The 19,444-nt window shown below is 36.9% G+C and overlaps 1 protein-coding gene across 2 annotated transcripts in view; it reads right to left on the bottom strand.

Annotated features, from left to right (window-relative positions):
- Positions 1 to 4,254: 4,254 nt before the first annotated feature.
- Positions 4,255 to 19,444, bottom strand: part of SYK (spleen associated tyrosine kinase) — a 30,702-nt gene continuing 15,512 nt past the window's right edge. The window contains exons 6-14 of one of the 2 annotated variants that reach the window (XR_009420414.1): positions 16,750 to 16,818; positions 12,682 to 12,772; positions 11,840 to 12,017; positions 10,461 to 10,670; positions 9,828 to 10,017; positions 8,387 to 8,527; positions 8,069 to 8,181; positions 6,330 to 6,536; positions 4,255 to 5,796 (exon numbers count right to left, since the gene is read on the bottom strand). Coding sequence is in view for 1 of the 2 variants with exons in the window: in XM_059492234.1 (XP_059348217.1) it covers positions 6,464 to 6,536; positions 8,069 to 8,181; positions 8,387 to 8,527; positions 9,828 to 10,017; positions 10,461 to 10,670; positions 11,840 to 12,017; positions 12,682 to 12,772; positions 16,750 to 16,818 (1,065 nt within the window). In the remaining variant the exon portion in view is untranslated. Of the gene's footprint in view, positions 6,537 to 8,068; positions 8,182 to 8,386; positions 8,528 to 9,827; positions 10,018 to 10,460; positions 10,671 to 11,839; positions 12,018 to 12,681; positions 12,773 to 16,749; positions 16,819 to 19,444 lie in introns of both variants that reach the window. The other variant, XM_059492234.1, reaches the window with a different exon arrangement.

Genomic DNA, 19,444 nt, shown 5'->3' on the forward strand with positions numbered 1-19,444 from the left:
TTCCTGGTGACCTCCAAAAGGTATGCAATAACATCTAGCCAGGACATGCTGGCAGCAGGTGAGCTCCCTGGATAAGAAGGAGCAGAGACTGGCTGCATTTACTGGGATAAATAAATTTAAAGGCCTTTAAAGGCTCCTTCCCTTTCAAGTACATGTCTCATGTATGTATGTATGACATTTTCAGTGTACGATGTTTATGTTAGGTGAAGAGGGTGCAGTACTTGTGTGTTTTTTCCACAAATATTTGTTAATGTGTAGTAATCAGCAGGTTCCTACTGAGGCCTGGGGGCCAAGCAATGGGACATGCTGGCTTTGTGGGCCTGGCACCACCACCAAATAAGGCAGTTTTCAAAGAAAAGGTGTAGGTACCACCAGTCGCACAGCAGTCTCAAAGTCCAGTTTTTGTGTGGCGTCTGATATCTTCATTCCTTCTAGCTGTACTTCAAACACACTGGGACCTTTTCATTTTGGGGGAAAGACAGACACTGCCCTCAACCCAAGCAAACCTTGAGTGTATTTCTTTGTCCAGGCCTTGGCTTCCTTGTAATTAAATGACTCATAAAATTGCTCACATACAGTTCTGCAAACAAACACAGGAATGTGTCATATTATTAAATGTTGTTGGGTTTTGGTGTTTGGTTAGGTTTTTGGTTTTTTTCTTTTATATAGCTGGCGTGGAAAAAGCTGTGGGAGTTTTGGGAACAAACTGTGAGCTTTGTACTTGTGCTTGTATAGCAGGAGTTCTGGTTTGCATTAACTTGGGTACAATGTGACACTGGAGGGAGAATTTCTGAGACATGATTCAGCCTTTGCTTTTTCCTGTAATCTGACTTGTGTAGTACTCCAGCACCAACAAGAACCACTACTTGTTCTGCTTATTCCTTATAAGTAGAAACCACAAAAAGATGAGGAATGCCATGCTCATTCCCTATGGCAGCTACAGAGTGGACAGACAAAAAGGAAGTCATGGCTGACTGAGGAGTTTAAAAATAATACCTCATGCTGCATGCCCCTGGGGAAGCAGTAAAACCAGTGAACATACAATTTTAAAATACCCAAAATATGTGTATCCATGACAGAGTGAACAACAAATTTACAGAAGAAAAAGAAAAAAAAATAAGGTTTTGTGCTCAAGTGCATTAGAAGTGTGCAAAAAATGAGGTGGGTCCTGAGTGCAAGTGTGTAGCTGTATGCATAGAAACAGCCCAGTTTGGGGCATTTACTGGCACCAGAGGAAATCTTGCTGAAACAAGATGATATTGATAATCTAGGTTTTTATACCCAACTATGGATATAAAGATGTGTCATTACTGGGGAAAATTAAGGAAACATTGACTCTAAATACGTATCTTTTGGGAAAAGAAACATCAAACCTAGCCAAACAGTCAGTTTATATATGCTCCAAAGTAGAGCGGAAAAAACACCCCTAAGTGCTGCTCTTTGACAAGCTCAGCGAGCTTGTACCTCTCATGCATTTCTTGATGTATTCATGCACCCTGAAGCCAGCTCCTTGTTATCTAACAGGATAACAAATTTTCATGTTATCTTCTAGAACTATCACTGAAAACCGACATTATTAATTCTTGCCAGATTACTGGAGGTGGGACCTGATACACCAGTCAGAAATCTTGTGGTAACACTGGTGAAATAAATTAGAACAAGACATGAAGATGCAGCTACAATGGTTGTTCAGTAACAACTGAGGAACAAGTCATTATTGAACTCAAGTATAAACTAATGACAAGAAATATTTGCATATGGGCACAAGTATGTAATATTATTAAGGGAAAGTCTTCAAGCTGTTTAAGAGACAGCTATTAAACTTCTCTGCTACATGTTCTGCTGCTCAGTGATGCAATTATAGTCTTGCTGTTGCTGAAACTGGCACAATTTCTCTTTATTAAAGCAGGAGGTAGAAAGAACAGATGTTGGTGTAAATGAAGCCACTGGCAGGTGACAATGGAACGGTACAGTGTCATTGAATGGTTCTTTGCAAAATTTTTTCTCTTTTTCCGTCACTGCAGAAGTGTGTTGCATTTCTAACATGGCAGAGCCTGGCAGGGAGCCTGGCACTAAGCTGACTGAACCTCTGAAACATGGAGCGCGCTGCATGGGCAGTGTAGCTGCAGGTGCAGGGCAGTGGCATTCCCCCACAAGCACTTTGATACAGTTAAGCCAGACCTAACAGTTTCTTGGTGACATTTTAAGGCATTTGCAGCAGTGGATAGACAAGGAGAGTTAATGATCTCTGCACAGTTACACTGGACTGGTCATCCAGGGACTATTTACATTTGAAGTAATGAATTTTAATGAACAGTAGTGTAATGCTTTCTCCAGCTGCCTCATTTCCTCTCTTCTCTGGCTATCAAGAAATGTGCACACCTCCACTGCCTCAGGGAAGCAGTCGTTATACTCCATGCAGGGTTAATTATATGCCAAGGAAACCAGTGGGTCTTTGTCTCAATTATCACATACGTGACAGAAAAGAATAAACTATCTACTTGGACACAGATGCACAGCGCTAGCTTGGCTTCAGGGAACTCTGAGTTCAGACTGGAGGACTGTTCTCAGGATTTGCCTAACATTTCTCTGACTGTTTTTTTAACAGGAATCTATTTTTTCCCTCTTTTTCTGCATGCCTTGCAGTCTTCAAGTCTTCTTGAGTCCGTCCTCACTATACTTAGGGCTGGTAATTACAACTGCTTGCTTAATGTTTCCCTATGTTATTCAATCCATATGTCATCCTCACTCCCTTCTAGGCACGTGTGGGGCGTAGTCTTTATCTTTCTGCGTGCAATCCCTCATTGCTGCAATCATTTAATAGACAAGGGGACATTGAGCCTCAGAAGTCTTGGTTAATCATCCACAGCTGACTATTCACCATATAAATAAATGATGATTCGTCCTCACATGCAGCATTGCTTCACAGCAAGGAGCAAAGAGAGTGTGTCCTCTGTAACACGCAGGCACAACAGCAGCCAGGGCAGAGTAGAGGGTGCCAGAAATGGCCAGACAAGTGCTTCACTGCAATTGTGTTCAGGCATTGCCACCTCCTGGCAGGGCTGCAGTGAGGACACCCTGCTGCCTTGATGCATGACCTGGCTGTGCAGGCCAGGCTGCCTGCAGATGGGTTCTTTGGCAAACTGGCAGGGCTGACTGTGCTCAATTAAGGGGTGAAAATTATGGGTATTCCTCACTATCTGATTAAAAGCCCCCTTTTTGCACAGTGTTAGAAGCAAGGACAGGCTAGATCAGGGCTTTTAGGGTGTTTGGGTGTGTTTTTATGGAAAAAGCCACATGCTTCCCATACTTCAAAATCATACTCCACGGTTTTGTAAATCTGAGCCCTAACTAAATCTGTAAATACAGAGTTTTCCTCCAGTGAAAAGCCCTCTTAGCATGTTATCACCTAGTCCTTTATTTCCACCAGCCTCCCTAATTGCATGCTGCAGTTTTCTACCCCTTAACTCTGTCCTGACAATTATCTGTAGGCCTACACCACCAAGTGGCATTTCTGAGACAAGTCAATCTAAAAACAGACAACCAGATCCAGACAGCCAAAAGAGAAAAAGTCCCTTCATGTCAGTTGATGGTGCAGCCCTACAAGTGGGAAGGTGCAGCAAATAGGCCAGATTTGCTATGCAGGAAAACATCCACAGAAGAACAGTCAATCAGCCACTGACTGACTTATCCAAAGGCAAACAGCTGCTTGAAGAATTGCCTACCTTTCCACCTTTCTTGGTTATTGTTCAAATTCACATTCACACTCATCTAGCCTTAGCTTTCCAGAGAACCTGAGCATGCAAAAAAGCAAAATGAAACACTAAGATGTTGCTGTTATTATTTTAGAATATCTAGAACAGCAGTCTGCATCTGAGGGAGGCCCCATGTCATATAATGTGACTAAATCTTGTATAGCTGACATCTGTAAGGCAAAAATTCTTAGCTAGCTGATACAGTGCATTGACTCCTGGCATTCTCTAACCTTACAGATTCAGCACAGAATTGCTGTAAATCACTTTGAAAATACTTAGGTGCAATAACAATATGCATATTTTGGGAATTTCCTGCTATTCCTGAATTGCTCTGAAAGCAGCCCAAGCTTCAGTGGCCTTATCTGTCCTGGTGGGCACCTTTCACTGTCAGCAGGTAAAACTCAGTCTTGCACAACAATCATGATAACTCGGTACATATACAAACTGCACAGAATCAGGATTTTTTACAAAATGAAATGATTCTTGTTAAGACAGCATATTTTATAAAGTATCTTTAATTAAAATGTTAAAACTGAATCTATTTATTTCACAATACTTTATATTCTCATTGTAAACTTTTATTATGTAATAATGAAGTTAAAAATAATCAAGTAACTCCAGAAAGTGATGTTGCCATTCACTCAGAAGACAAGAAATAATCCTCCATGTTTGTTGTATCAGACATCACTTTTAAAGAGAGTGAGAGATAGAGATGAATATATCCCTCATTCTAGAAAACTGAGTACTGTCACTTGCTGGTTCATAGAGATTTGTGCAATTTTTTTATAGCTAATATCCCCATAACTGTACTAATTGCACATGTAGAGATAACAAATTCTCTGCAACATAACTAAAGTGACAAAACACCTATGTATAACTATTGCTAACTTCTACAGAATCTGGTCTTGTAGAAAAATGTTTCTTAAAAACAAAACAAAATTAAATCATCTTCAAGGCAAGTCACATTTGGTCACATTGAAACACAGTCTATTACACTCAGTATCTTCCAGTAGCTTGCGGTGCCTTGCACTGGACAGCCAAGACTAAAGTACTAAAAGGCACCAGATATTATTTAACAAACAGGCCATAAACTTAGTAAAAATAAAAAAAAAAAGTACCAGTAGCTTCTATATTTGTTTATAGTCTCGTCTTTTATGAAAATGATTTCACCCTTTCTCAGTTTAATTGCTCACACAATTTAATTACTAGAGAAAAAAAAATACCACTGCATCTCTAAGAATACTCTGTTCACACAAAAATTAAACACATATATACTAACCAGGCATATGCAATAAATATATCTAACTCTAAATCTTATTATTTATATTCTTCTAAAATATCTATATCTAGCAAACAAAATGTAAATAGATTCCTGAGATATATGCAAATGACAATAAAATAGCTGCTTGTAAGTAATAAGTGATAGAAATGTCTCTATTGATAATATTTAAAATGAGGTTGAGCAAGCAAAGCATAAGGGTAAAAACAGAATCAGAAATTGATTCCATGATTTGTTATTACTCTACTATACTTCCAATTTAATGGAGATGCACACTACATTACAGAAGACTGGTAAGACAAATGCCTTTTCCTGAGATGCCTTTTACTGAGATTTGTCCCACAGGACAAATACTAAGATTTTGGACCTCGTAATCTTGTTATCCATGTGCCCATTATAAAATATTTCAACTAGATGTGAAATTTAAATTTAGAGGGAGTAAAGTGTCATGAAATTCTCACATGCTTTCTAAAGAAAGGTTTGAAGAAAATATAGAAATGATTGCTATTCAAAGCACCACACAAGGAGCTATGGTGTACCCAAATAGGTCCATAGAAAAAGCATCTCTGGAGAAGGATGGAAGAGCACAGAGAAAGGTAAGCGCTGCTCCATCACAGGTGTATTTTCAGGAATGCAGTGTTGGAGTTTATGTTAAAATATAGAATCATCTTAGGTGCTGGTATGTTTTCTTCCAAGATGAGATCAAGCCTCTGAGTTCCCAGTTTTCACTAGGAAAAAATAACTCCCTGAGGAACAGCTGGGCTGAAGAACAAAAGAAGAGATGAGGAACAAAAGAAAATGGTCACATTTAAAGGATGTGACAATGTTAGAGAGTCAGAACTCCCAATTCCCCTCTGCTTACTTTACTACTAGGAATAATGTGATTTGGTTTAAAGGGGCTTGATGATAAAATCAAACACACTGTCAGTCAAAGCATCTGACACACCTGCATAGCGAATTGCTTCATATTGAGAAATGTTTATGCTATTCTTCCTTGAGGAAAGGGAAGGCTGGAACAACTAAATACATTTAAAGGATAATAATGCTGATGAGAAAAATTTAAATTCCAATTTGCATTCCAATATACAAGAGGAAGAGGGCTCAAAGTCATTAAACAGGTTTTACAAGACTGCAAAATATAATGCAAATAAAGCTGTAAATAAAATGAAATGGAATGTAGCAAAAGTAGAAGCATCTTAGATCTAACATCCTTGCTGCACACTTTGAGACTGTTACACTTCCAAAACTCTTTTGGGGCTGGATTTCGTGCAGAAGGTAAGAAAAGGCAACCTTACGGATGCAAGGCTCAGCTCTGAGCTTTGCAGGTTGAAAACAGAAGTACAAAACTCGAGGTTGCTTGGTTTTGGAAAATGTGCTGCTTCTCAGAGGGTGCTGGCTGGAGATGAGGAAGCTGCTGCTCTTCACACCGTTAGTGGGAAATGTCATAATAGTAGTTACGTAACCTCATCTCCACTGCAACAAATCCTGGTCGGTCGTCAACGCTGTGGGAAGATGACAAGTGTCACTGCGCAGGAAGGACAGAGCTGTCAAGGTTCATGGGCCTTACAGCCCTCGAGACTCTACCTCAGTGACAGCTCACTTAAAGATGCTCACAGTATATTAAGGCTACAAAAATGACACTTCAAAATTAATACCAAGTGACAAATACTACTACAGAGCATCCTGTCAGTGGGTTTACTATCATACCTGTTTGTGGTTGATGAAGACACTAGAAGAAAGAAATGGTAAATCACCTCCATTTAATTTTCTACTTCATTTACTTTAGTAATTATCTGGAGAAAAGAATATTTGCTGTGCAATATTTGCCTTATAATGGGTAGTACCATCACACAGAGTGGTTAGAAGCACTGAGAGGAGCCTATCCACACATCATATGACTGTACCATCTTTCTTTTATATCTGCAATTGTTTCTTTATTTGGAGAACACAAACTGACAACAAGCCCTTAAAATTTTACCTTACATATTGAGATAGTTACTCTGCCTGACCTGAACCTTCTTTTTAAAATTTATTTTCTTTCTAATAATAAAGATATTTTAGTACAAAACCAAAATCAGTATGCTTTATGATACGTTTGTTACTAAAAACAAAACCTGATCTCTTTCACTGTAGACCTGCTATAGCATTCCTTGAGTCAAACCAAAAGGTAGGAATTACTTTTTGGCTGCACGTTCTTTTTAGAGTACTAGGTTTAATAAAGCTAACATGAAGCAAGGTACCTAAAATGAAGTACGACAGCACCATAACATAGAACTTTTGGACAAACCTATTCTCCTGATGATGACCTGGAAGAAGAAGTGATATTAGAGTAATTTTGGGTGCTTTCTACAGTTAAAAGTAACTTCAGCAGAATAGTTTAAAACAATAAATCATGAAAGAGTTTTACTATATTTTTGCAACATACTAATTTAAAAAATCAGGTAGGCTTTATTTTTTTTTTCTGTATTTCATAGTTCTAATTTCTAAATTGTTATGAAACAGAAAAAAATGTTTCTGACATATCAGAAAAGATGGTTTGCCTCTCACTGATAAGAAGTCAGTGTGGGATCCAATTTTAATATATTCCATTATTAGAGAAAAGATAAATAGCTCAAAAAATTAAATATTGAGAAATAGAACAAACATTTTGGCAATATGACTTTGAAATTTCAGTAAAACTAAACCCTTGGAAATTAAAATGAAATCAACCAAATTCAAAATGAAACAAAAATATTTGCATACTTTCAAACATTCTTTTCAAAATGCATTAGACTGACATCTTTGTGTCATTTTTTTTTATGATACCATGTATTTTATATGTAACTGTTCTGGCAAACTCTGTTCTACAAAATTGGCTTTTTGTAGTACACTCTGTAATTTAGATAATTTTCACCTGAAAGTGCAATTGACTTCTGAGCTTGGAGTATGGTTGTGAAAAGATGCATTTTGAAGTAACCCCTACTCACCCTCTTTCTAGCTATTAATCATGTATATTAAAATGTGCTTTATCAAAAGAGCATCCCAGCACACTCACTTGTATGTCCAACACAATTTCATTAGACTATAGACTTCTGTTGGGCAGACTTCAGGACGTTCCATTCGTTCTCCTCTTTCAATCATCTGTGCAACCTCTCCACCTTTCATTCCCTGGAACAGGGTGACCAGAACAGTCATCCAAGTTGCAAATTATTACAGCACACATGACAGCATAAATCAAACACAGGACGGGAACCGATTTTGGGCTATATTTTGACTCACTTCTTGCAGCAAGTCCCTTTAGTTAGGAAAAAATATTGGTTCAAATTTGCTATGAATTTTTAAAGAAAAAACATGACCAAATAAAACCACTCACCTTATATGGTTTTTGTCCATAAGAGAAAGCTTCCCACATTAAAACCCCAAAGCTCCAGACATCACTTTTGCTAGAAAATTTGTAGAAATTCATGCATTCTGGAGCATACCATTTGACTGGCCATTTTCCATGACTTTGTGCCTAAAATATGTCATAACAGAAAGGAAAAAAAGCAGACTAGATTAACTGATAAGCAGTAAACAACATCTGAATGCATATAATTAACATTAACTTAGATCTACACACATTTGTACTAAGTACCATAACATTTCTGATGCAGTTAGCATTAGAGAAAATGGGTAACAGCTTCTTTGAAAGTGTTACAAAATTGTTCTAATCTTCCACTTTCAGAATAATGTATTGAAATGAAATCCATGGTAAAAAAAAAGTGTAGCTAAATGACTTTGAGTCATGCTTTTAGTGGCATTTAATTTAAAGTTGCTCTTTAGAATAATTTTTTTCCATTTGGATCTCACAAAAGCTGAAAGACATGTCCAGATGGTTGAAGAGGTTGCTCTACTTCAAAGCACAGTGACTTGTGGCAAACTGCAGTTTACCTAAATTATGCCATAATACTGCTTTATGAACATCCAAGTGTCAAGCTATACCAGCCCAGTGCTAGTCTAGTGACAGGGCCCTACTGCATGGACTTTGATATTAATTCTTGAGGCCCTGAGACCGGGATTGAGAAGCTAGGCTAGGCTAGTGGCAGAGATTTAAGATGCCTTTTCTGCCACCAGTGACTATTGTTCCTACACAGGAAGGTCTTCACAAGGGAGTATGGGCTTGCTTCTCCTCTGCAGTGCTTCAGGGATTGGATTATTAGTTTCAAAGAGCTGATAAAAGGGAATAAGCAGAAGGAAGAAGTAATTTGAATCGCAAGAGTGTATATCAGGAAAACAAATATACACATGGTAACAGTCTTTGTCTCCCACCTTTTACCTTATTAAATGTTGCAATTATTTTAATCACTTGAGGTGTACTGAGGTCCAAAGAATTTAAAACCAAGATAAACAAATTTTGCTTAAATTAATTTATTATTTAACAATGGTATTCTTTCAAAAACCTCCCCTAATTATGTTCTATAAGGCAGTGTATTAGTGGTAGCATACATTTTACTTGGACATAATGGGAACTGTTTCTCAACAAACACACTTCCCCCCATTTATATAAGGTAGTATCTAATTTCCACAATAACTTGAAATCTTCTAATGACAAGTTTATCAAAAGGAAATGAAAGTAGACAACTAAAAGGAAGGACAAGCTTTTTCTTCTCTACATGTCTTAATGTTGATCACAAAATTTGAATTTCGTAATCTAATATTAGGTCTTAAAATAATGAGTGATACATAATATTTTTCATTTTCAACTGCATTTCAACTGAAAATATCCTTATTAAGCTATGATACTACACAGTTTTCATGTTGTGTTCAGACCTTACCTTGTAATAATTTTCATCAGCACTAAGAGCTTTAGAAAGTCCAAAGTCACTAATTTTGGCATAATGTTGGGTGACTAAGAGCACATTTCTTGCAGCCAGATCCCTATGAACAAAATTATTCTCCTCCAGGTATTTCATCCCCATGGAAACCTGATGCACCAGCTCTGTTATATTCTTCTCTGTGACATGTCTGAAAATCACAATTGAATTTTAAAGAGGTCAGTAGTTCATTTTCATGGCTTTTCATAGAGTTTAGGTACAAATCTTTACTCTGAAGTTGTCCACATTACACTGGGAACCTGATTCACTGACATTTAGCTAAGCTTCAATTTGAAAAGGTAATCTAAGCTTTTGTCCTGAGCAAGATGACGTGTGATCACATTAATAAAGGACAGGTTGGATATATGAAGAAGATACAGAGAAGGAGAAGAAGGATATATGAAAAGTCTTTCATTTATTCAAAATACTATATTTTGGCAGAAGTATTTGACAGTTTGGAGACATGTTCTAGTGAAGAATAACTACAATCATTAATTATTACATTAACAACATATCAATTTTAATTGTCCTTAAGAAAAAAATAAAAGAAAGGAATTTTTCCATGCCTATGGAATGGAATCAAAGTTTACGTACCTATTTTTTTGCAAAAATTTGTTCAATGGCCCAAGTTCAGCCATTTCCATTACTAACATCCAGGCCTCAGCTTCACATATACCTATCATTCGGACAATATATGGGTTATCCAGTTGCTGCATTACATTCGCTTCTCTCAGTAACTCATCCTTTATGGCTGGATCATTACTCTCATTCTTCAGAATTTTTACAGCGACAGGCTTGGCACCCCTGCAAAAGAGAATCCAGTTCTGAGACTAGCTGCTGAAAAATCTGTGTACCAATGCACACAATCTTCATCAGATATTTCCATTCACATGGTACAAATTGTGACAAAAGACAGAATTGACACTCAGAGGAGAAAAATCCAGCCATAACAGGAACATCTCTCTATCAAATGCTCAGAAGACACCTAAGCAAAAGAGTGAGAATGAAAAGAACCTCAGAAAATTACAGATTGTCATAACAATGCCTAAAGAAGCCTGAAAAATAAACACTGGACAAATTTTTCTTGTCCACTCTGGTAAGATGGCATAAAGCTTTTCTGGCAAGAAAAGCTATAAAGAGTTTTCTAAGCACTGGGGCGTTTTGGGGTGGAGACTGGAACATGCATCACTGCCAGTTGCCAAGGCAGGGTTCTGAAACCCTGAGAATCTAAGCCTACTTCTGCAATCTTCCATTCATACAGCAAACTGACAGAGTGATGGATGAGATCAACATAGCTTGTGTGAAACCCAATTAAAATATACACAAGCTGAGATCAGAGCCCTTCAAATTCCTACATCCAACATTAGAAAAATAGAAATCCTTTCTGCCTCTGAAAATCTCAGTATAAAGAAATGCCTCCAACTTCAAGAGATGAGAGTGTGTACATAATCAGTCCATGCACATAAACAGCATACTGATAACATTTTACTATGAAAATGCATGAAGAGTCAAGTACAAACAGGGTCTGTTCCTACTGACATGATGTGACGGAAAATGTTACATGTTCTGTCTCCTTGAAAATCAACATTCCAGCTTCAGGAAACTGGGATTTATCACACTTCAGACAAAACTCTCTTTGCTATAGGTAAACTGTCCATGGCACTCTCCCGGTTTTCTGACAGAGATGTTGTGCAGATGCGAAATACTGTGCAGCATTAGTACTTCTGCAACCTATGGAGCAAGACAGTGGGATTCCCATTCTACTATCCCCATCAGGAAAGACAATAGTCATAAACAGTACTTTCCTACTGTACGACAAAAATGAGTGCGCAAATGTACATACAAAGAGAGAAACTGGTGAATATTAATTGAAATTAGTTACAGTGTGTCACTCCAAATGACACGCTACTCCAAAAAGTAAAGGCTAGAACTTTTACATATTGGATTCCATGAAAATAGAAGGCAACACTTACTTTTTCATCTTATAGAACCCTTTCTTTACAGTACCAAAGTTGCCAGAGCCAAGTTCACCTTCCTCTAAAGTCAACAATTTCCTGTCAAGAGTGACATTTTTTGGTTTAATTTCATCTGGATCAGCATATGGACTTTCATAGACCTCAGTATCCATGGGTAAGGCCTCTCTCTGATCACCTGCAGATCAAACAATGAAAAAATTAGACATGATTTCAGACATTTTTGCTGCCACAGCTAATATATTAATTTTTTCTACGTTCAAGACCATCAGTGTGTATGACTTGCAAGGGCATTATAAAGAAACCATATGCTGTCCATCTATATGCATTTTAGAGCAGACCAAAAGACAGAGACGTCCCCCTGGTGACCTGCTGTAACTACTGAACATCTGTGCAGGGTGAAACCAGGAGGTTACTTGATAAAAGGCTGGCTAAAGGTTGGCCCTTCTCCATGGTACTTCCCATGAGTTACCTCACACAGTTCTTCACTCAGAATGCTGCCTTATATGTCCTTCATTCTCAGGCACCCAACTTTAACTGCATTATGGTTGGCACTGTGGATGCAACTGGGCACAATTCTTTCTGAGACATGAGAGAATATAGTTTTTAGAGTCCAGGAAATAACACCCCACTTCAAAATGGAAAAAGGGATTTCTGCTAAATTATTTTTCTTATACATCGTGACAGCTGGTATCTTCAGCTACCTGGCTTCAGTTATGATAGTGGTTATACCAATACATAACAGAATGTGAAATAGATGCAAGGAAAAATAAATAAGGATTGAGAAAGAGCTCTGCCATAAGGAAGAAAATTGCATTAATGATTTATATTACTCTGCCTACCTCTTTCTGCTCCTGTAGGACCTCTGTTCCTTTGCAGCACGTATGGATTAAAAGGTGCTTCTTCTGGTGGGTGACCGATAGTTGACTGAAGCTGTAGCACACAAATAAAGTTTTTCTCTTTAACAATAAATAGGTAAGTTAAAAGCACCTTTTTTTCCCCCTAAGAATTTTGGTATAATGTTTGCAAGAGACACATAGGTGAGAATCAGAAAGCAAGGGATCCAAAAGCGGTTATTTCATTCTGAAGGTTATTAGAGCAGGCCAAAAGCACAGAAAGATATTACAAATATTTCAGAACATTAGATAAGAGAGAATTAACTGTAGTGGGTCAGGCACAAATCTTATTCTGCAGATATTAAATTTACATGCTCTTTTCAAATTTGCCATGTAACACAAGCAGTTAGAAGGATTTCTCTTTAATCTGTCCTTCCTCCTTCTTCAAGTTATCTCTCCCCCTATCTGGGCCACAGAGAAATTGCTAGCACAAATGAAAACAAAAACCAATTTCCTGTTTCTCTTGTGGATATTACAGAGGAGCTCTATTTTAAAGAAGTGAAAGCAACTGTAGTAAAAAGTTACTACTTTCATAGGCATGTGTAACATCAGGGACAAACATCATGGACCAGATACTCGGGGTACAGCCTGTTTGTCTGCTCTGAGGAGGGACAAGATTACTTAATTAAGCATCTGGTTCAAATACAATTCCTCTGCCCTTATTCTTGACAGAGAAATAATATGGTGTACACAAACCATCTCACCCATTGTGAAGCTCCTTGCCTGGCACAATAAAGTAGAGATGAGAGAAACTCTACTAATCTGGTCACTTCTGTTTGTGAGCTGTTGGGAACATGCAATTACAGAATCTATTTCTGCACATTAGTTTTTTCTCAAGCAAAGAGAAACAAAGCTCTAGTGGAAGCTGTCCCTGACCATGGCAAAAGGATTGTAATGAAATAACCTTAAGGTCCTTTCCAACACAAACCATTCTATGATTCTGTGAAGTTTCCCATAGTGAACTATTAGATGCAATAGAAGTTTTATCATTTGGAAGCAGCATTTAGTAGGGAAAACACCTGACCTGGGAACTACAGACGTTGAAATCATAATTAAGTAATCTGCCCAGCTGGATGAAATAGAAAAGGTTTCACTACACAGATTTTACTGCAACCCATGTGTACGAATCCAGTTTTCAACAATATTCTGGCCTACTAGGATGAGCACATTGACATCAGGCACAGTAAGGGTAGTATTTCTGACTTGGAACAGTGTGAAAAGGCCATTTGCTGTCAAGACAAGCCACAAAACCCCAAGACAGTTCTGGGATATGTCAAGGAACAACTGATTGATCTACCATTCTCAAGGCAAATGAAGGTATAAACCAAGATCCTTAGCTCTAGTTTTGTTTTTCTAGACTGATTCACCCTGACAAGACCTGTGTCACTCTATTTCACACAGGCAATTCCCTAACCTCAAACCCCCATTAAGACTGGAAGTCAACTGGCATACTTTGAACTGGCCAAATGTAATTAATGTACACCAAATTTTGCACACCTCAAGAATCCTTTCAGCAGTGGAGAACTGCTGATAAAAACATAGCTCTGGCCAAGACATAGCTGAGTCCTCAAACTAGACATATGAGTTATGACTGCTCTTTGCAATTCAAGAACAACAACAACAACAAAAATCCAAAAGGATTAAATGTTCTTGCTCTGCATAAAACCAAACAAGTACATCACTTCCATGCTTGCAAATAAAGCTCTGCAGCTGTGAACTGAAAATCACAAAGTGACACCAGATATATCAAAGTTGGTTTTCTTTCTCAGAGAGCTGCTCATGTTTAAGAAGAATCATAGACTCTTATTTATCATTACTTATTTTGGTTAATGCATATAGAATTTCTAATTGCTGCAGATTGATTAAATAACAGTGATGCCTTTTACGTTAATATTCCTACTTTCCTTTTTATTTAACTATCATTTAAATGCAGAGTCCTTTCTGCCCTACCCTTTTAAAACAGCAAGTATAATTCTGCAGATCTTTTTTGGACATAAGGATCTTTGCCTTAATACATGTAAGGTACAGGACAACTGATTACTTCTTGTATTCTTATAAGAAACGGAGAATGGGCAAGATGACCAAGGACTTATTCAACCAATAAAAAGGAGTACAAGAAAACAGTCCTCTAGAGGAGCCTTTTAAAAATGTGACATATGAATGAAATGGCTCCAACTACTCTAAATCTGACTTTTACAGTGATGATTATAGTTTTACAGTAAATAGCATAGTACGATTCTCATGAAGGCAAGTTGTACAGCTAGTGCAATATTCTTTCAGGGTAATAACTATGATTTGAAAAAAAGCATGAAGTAATCTTATTTTATTAAAATCTAATAGCTAAATACTGCATGACAAACATCTCATTAGCCATGAGAGGAGTTTTGCCTACGCCATCTTAGTTGCCACTAGGTGGCAGGATTTCACTTAAATTGTCCAAATTGCCGACTTTACACGAGTAAAACGACTGAAAAATTTTCAACTGAAAATGTAATACAAATAGTGCATTTGTAAAATTGAAAAAAAATTTTCAGAAGTGAATAAATATAACATAACAAATAAAATAAATATGTTTTTTTCTGGTTTACTGTCTGAAAGCTTTTGACATAGTAGAAGTAATTGTGTAATTAACCAGGTCTAAAGTAAACTGTGCTTATTGGGGTTAATGAATAGTTAAAATCTTTGAACAGTTCAAAGCACAACTTTTGTCTAGAGTCTAAAATCTGGCAGTATGATGTGGGTCTGAGTATTCCAGGTAAAGTACACGTAAATGGCAATCAAATCGGGTTTCTGAAATTATTTTCCTGAATGGTTTTACTCTGCCAATATGCTTAAGTCTCTACTCTGTGTATGTTTTCCAGAAGTCAGGAAATAGGTATTTGACAGCAGAAAGTGACCAGAGCAAGACACAGGTTTTACCAGGTTAACAGACAGCAGTGTGACCAAAAATACGTCTACAGAGTTCAGACCCGACACCCATTTTTCTGAATCAAACCAAAATGTGTGACAGTTTGGCATTGTATTTCAGATGGCTGAGAGCAGATCGTAAGACTGTGTCTGTATTCGCATATAACAAACACACATTGAAAAAGAGGTTTGGGTCCTGTAGGGATACATAGCTGACAACAGCTGTTGGCACTTCAGCATAAAAGTGAACTGAAGCTGTAAGAAAACAATATTTGTTATTTATCAGGATTATCAAATATAGTATATATAAAACATAGCTTTTAACTCTGAACAGTAGCATACCTCTAGGGCTTTTCAGGCCTGCTCATTTTTGTTGAAGAGCAAGTGGAAATAAATCAATAAACATACAGACTCATGGACCAAACAGGGGCATACATATTATTCTCAGCATGCAAACAAACTCACAGCTACATGCTTCAGAACTACATCAATTACTGGACAACACCATTTTCTGGCCATGCAAAAGCATTTTCTTTCATAGGACAGGGCAGGGCTCCCCTTGGCTCCCTGGCATCTGGCCAATTTTCCCATTCTGCTAGGTCCTGTGGCATCTTATGTTTGCCTAAATGTAAGTGAATGCATAAGAAGCTCTGTGCACATAGGTTATGTAAGTATGTATATGTTGTTGTTTTTATTGTTCACTAAATGTGTTCAGTAATAGCATAACTGTGTAAGCAAGACAATTTTCTGATTACAAAGGAAAGTAGAAATATAATTTTGTTATATTATAACTGAGTGGTTTTGAAAAATATTTTATCACATTTCGTTCGCAGAAATATTGAGATCTGCATTATTTTGGTATGCCACAAATAAAAATAAAAAAGAGTCCCTCTATTTTTAAAACCCCTTCAAACCCATTGCTTCAGTTATAACATCAAGCTCATAATTATGCACATGAGTAGGATAAATAGAGAAAGCTTACAATATCTTAACAATCTAATTGTTAGTAGTCAAGACAGCAAGCAAAAAGAGGGGGAGAAGAGAGTGAAATTAGTAATTTAAGTATTTTTAACGCAGTCAAAAACCTAAAAAAAGTATATGAGGCACCTTTTTGCTGCCAGCCTTTGGGAAGGTGTACGATTTGAGTCTTGAGATAATTCCACCTCCTGCCCAACTCTAGAAACCACAATGTCAAAGAGGAACAGTAAATGTGTCATGAAAATAGCTAAAGATATTTCACAAAACAAAAAACACTCTAAAAGAACAAAACACTCCCAAACTTTCTGTTGCTTCTGCCTTCAAGTACACACATATGATGCATCAGAAAAATGCAGTACAGGAAATCTTAGTATTAAATTTTATTTCCTCTATATTACCGTCAAACCATCCTGAACCTGTGGACATACCTTAAGGCAGTTTTTAAATTCAAATGCACTGCCCTTTGTCCAGTACTTTATTTACAGAGTACACTGTATGTCTCTCCTGCCTCTATCACTGAACTTTAGTCCCCCTTCCCCAGCCCCCGAACATATTTAGAGACGAGTTGACAACTTTCCTGTCTGGAAATACTTCCTAATTGTAATGTACCTAATGTATCAAGAAAAATTTGAAACACATCTTGGTCAAACAACAAACACTGTGGTTATTGAAGCAGAAAGCATGGTAGGTAATATTAATTTCAAACAAAAAGGAACAGGCTTTACATTGTAGACACATACTTATGTTCTGTGTAAAGATACCTTTAAAAGATATGCAAATATGTTTTACAAAAACACATTAAATTAATTAAATGTGACAAATTAGCATTTTTATGGGTCACTAAAAGATCATACATGACTATTAAAAACTGAGATGGCGCACATACTGTTCAAACATTTAGTCTGATGCTGAAGCTAAAACAACAATCTGAGCCACATTCTCAGTCACTTTAAACAGCCTTTGAACTTAGATATTCAGAACTTTTTAATAGCCCATCTGGACTTATTTTCTGAAAAGGTAACTTTTTCAATTGCTAGGGTTGGTATATTCCCTAGTTTTCTTATAAAATAAAATTTCTGATTTCACATTAGAAAGGTGTCTTTTGTTTCAAGACACCAAGGACAGCCACGTAGTCCCTGAGATGCTACTGGAAGAACAGAAACCTTTTTGATGCTAGACATTCTTCATAGCTGTGATACATAAAAATTCAGTATACTGCATATTGAAAAAGGTTACTGAGTCAGCTATTTTCTTTTACTTCATGAAATTTTCTTTCCATATTGGGAATAAATGAAACCTGAAGTACTACTTAGTTGCAGTTTGAAAGCAGATAAATTCTCTAAGAGGTCAAGAGCTCTGTTGCACAAGCTGAGCATGGTTCTCATTATACTTTTTCAACGAGAGTATCTCCTAGCACTTGGGAAAGCAATCACCTGTAGTTAGGATAATACTGCTTAACTCAGATATTTGTATTAGACCTACAAATGTATGTCGAGATGAGTACCTCATCAAGCACAGCAACTAGTTAATTAGGCTCTACTCATAAAGTTTAGGTCTATTATTACCACCTAAAAGACTATGACTAAACAAAATTCTGAGAAAGGTTAAGAGGAGAACTTGGGAAATGGCCAGAATTTGGCAGTTTCATTATAATGTCATCAGCTCGAGAACTAAAGTAAAGACTAATCTCAAAAGCTCTTCTGCTGGTTTAAATATATATTGAGATGAAATTGATTGCAAGGAGAAAAAAGTAATTTACAAAATGTAAAGGGCCAAAATCACCTTAAATCTAGCCATGGAGCCTCATTTGAAAGGCAAGAAACATCTAAGTCCATGCATGTTCTGGGAGAAGCAAGAACAAGCAACTCCCCATATTCTGCATGGAAAATTACCTTCAATACAGAAATTTAGCATAAAGTCCTTTCTTTTGCACAGGAAGCATGTTAGTATGACTAAGAAGGAGATGTCCATGTTACATTAAATTTAAGCATTTTGTTACTCCAAACTTGCCCACAGAACAATAGCAAATATTAGACAAATCTGATGCAGATTCATGTCCCTGGTGCAAATTTTACTCCAAGCTCTTATAACCAACAGTATACAGATAATAATTGGACAATTTGCATATCATCCAGCAGTTGTTTCTACATTTCATGCAGCTTCTTAAATTCAACTTCACATTTGGGCATTCTATTCCACTAAGACTTTGGAATAGCATCACTTATTTTAGGCTGCAATAAATATAAATATAAATATAAATATAAATATAAATATAAATATAAATATAAATATAAATATAAATATAAATATAAATATAAATATAAATATAAATATAAATATAAATATAAATATAAATATAAATATAAATATAAATCTATGAAAATATTTATATATAAATGAAAAAGATATTGAAAAATTGGTCTGCATCCTGGGAGCACCAGTATTAGACTGTTGCTTATAAATGGCCATTATGATTTGTTCCTCTACTTTCTCTCCTTTACTTCTTTATTATAATCAATCCTTTCTCACAAGTCATGATCATCCCTGTTGTCTTGCTCTGGATTATCTCCTCCTGGAAAACATTCTTCCATGCAGTGCCAAAAGCAGGTGAAAGTCTCTCAGCTGAGACCTTGCCAGAGTCGAACAAGCTGGAAACACATTGATGTTTCCCCTTCCTCTACCAGCATGGTGGCTGCTCATTCTTGTTCCCATCCTGATTCATCACAGGCATAGGATCCTCTGAAAAGCTGTGTCTGCCCGCTCTTCTGTGATTTATATCTGACTATTAAAAGTGCAGTATCTTGTACTACTTTCTTCTGAGCCT

This window comes from Ammospiza nelsoni, chromosome Z (assembly GCF_027579445.1).
Source record: "Ammospiza nelsoni isolate bAmmNel1 chromosome Z, bAmmNel1.pri, whole genome shotgun sequence".
Lineage (NCBI taxonomy): Eukaryota > Metazoa > Chordata > Aves > Passeriformes > Passerellidae > Ammospiza > Ammospiza nelsoni.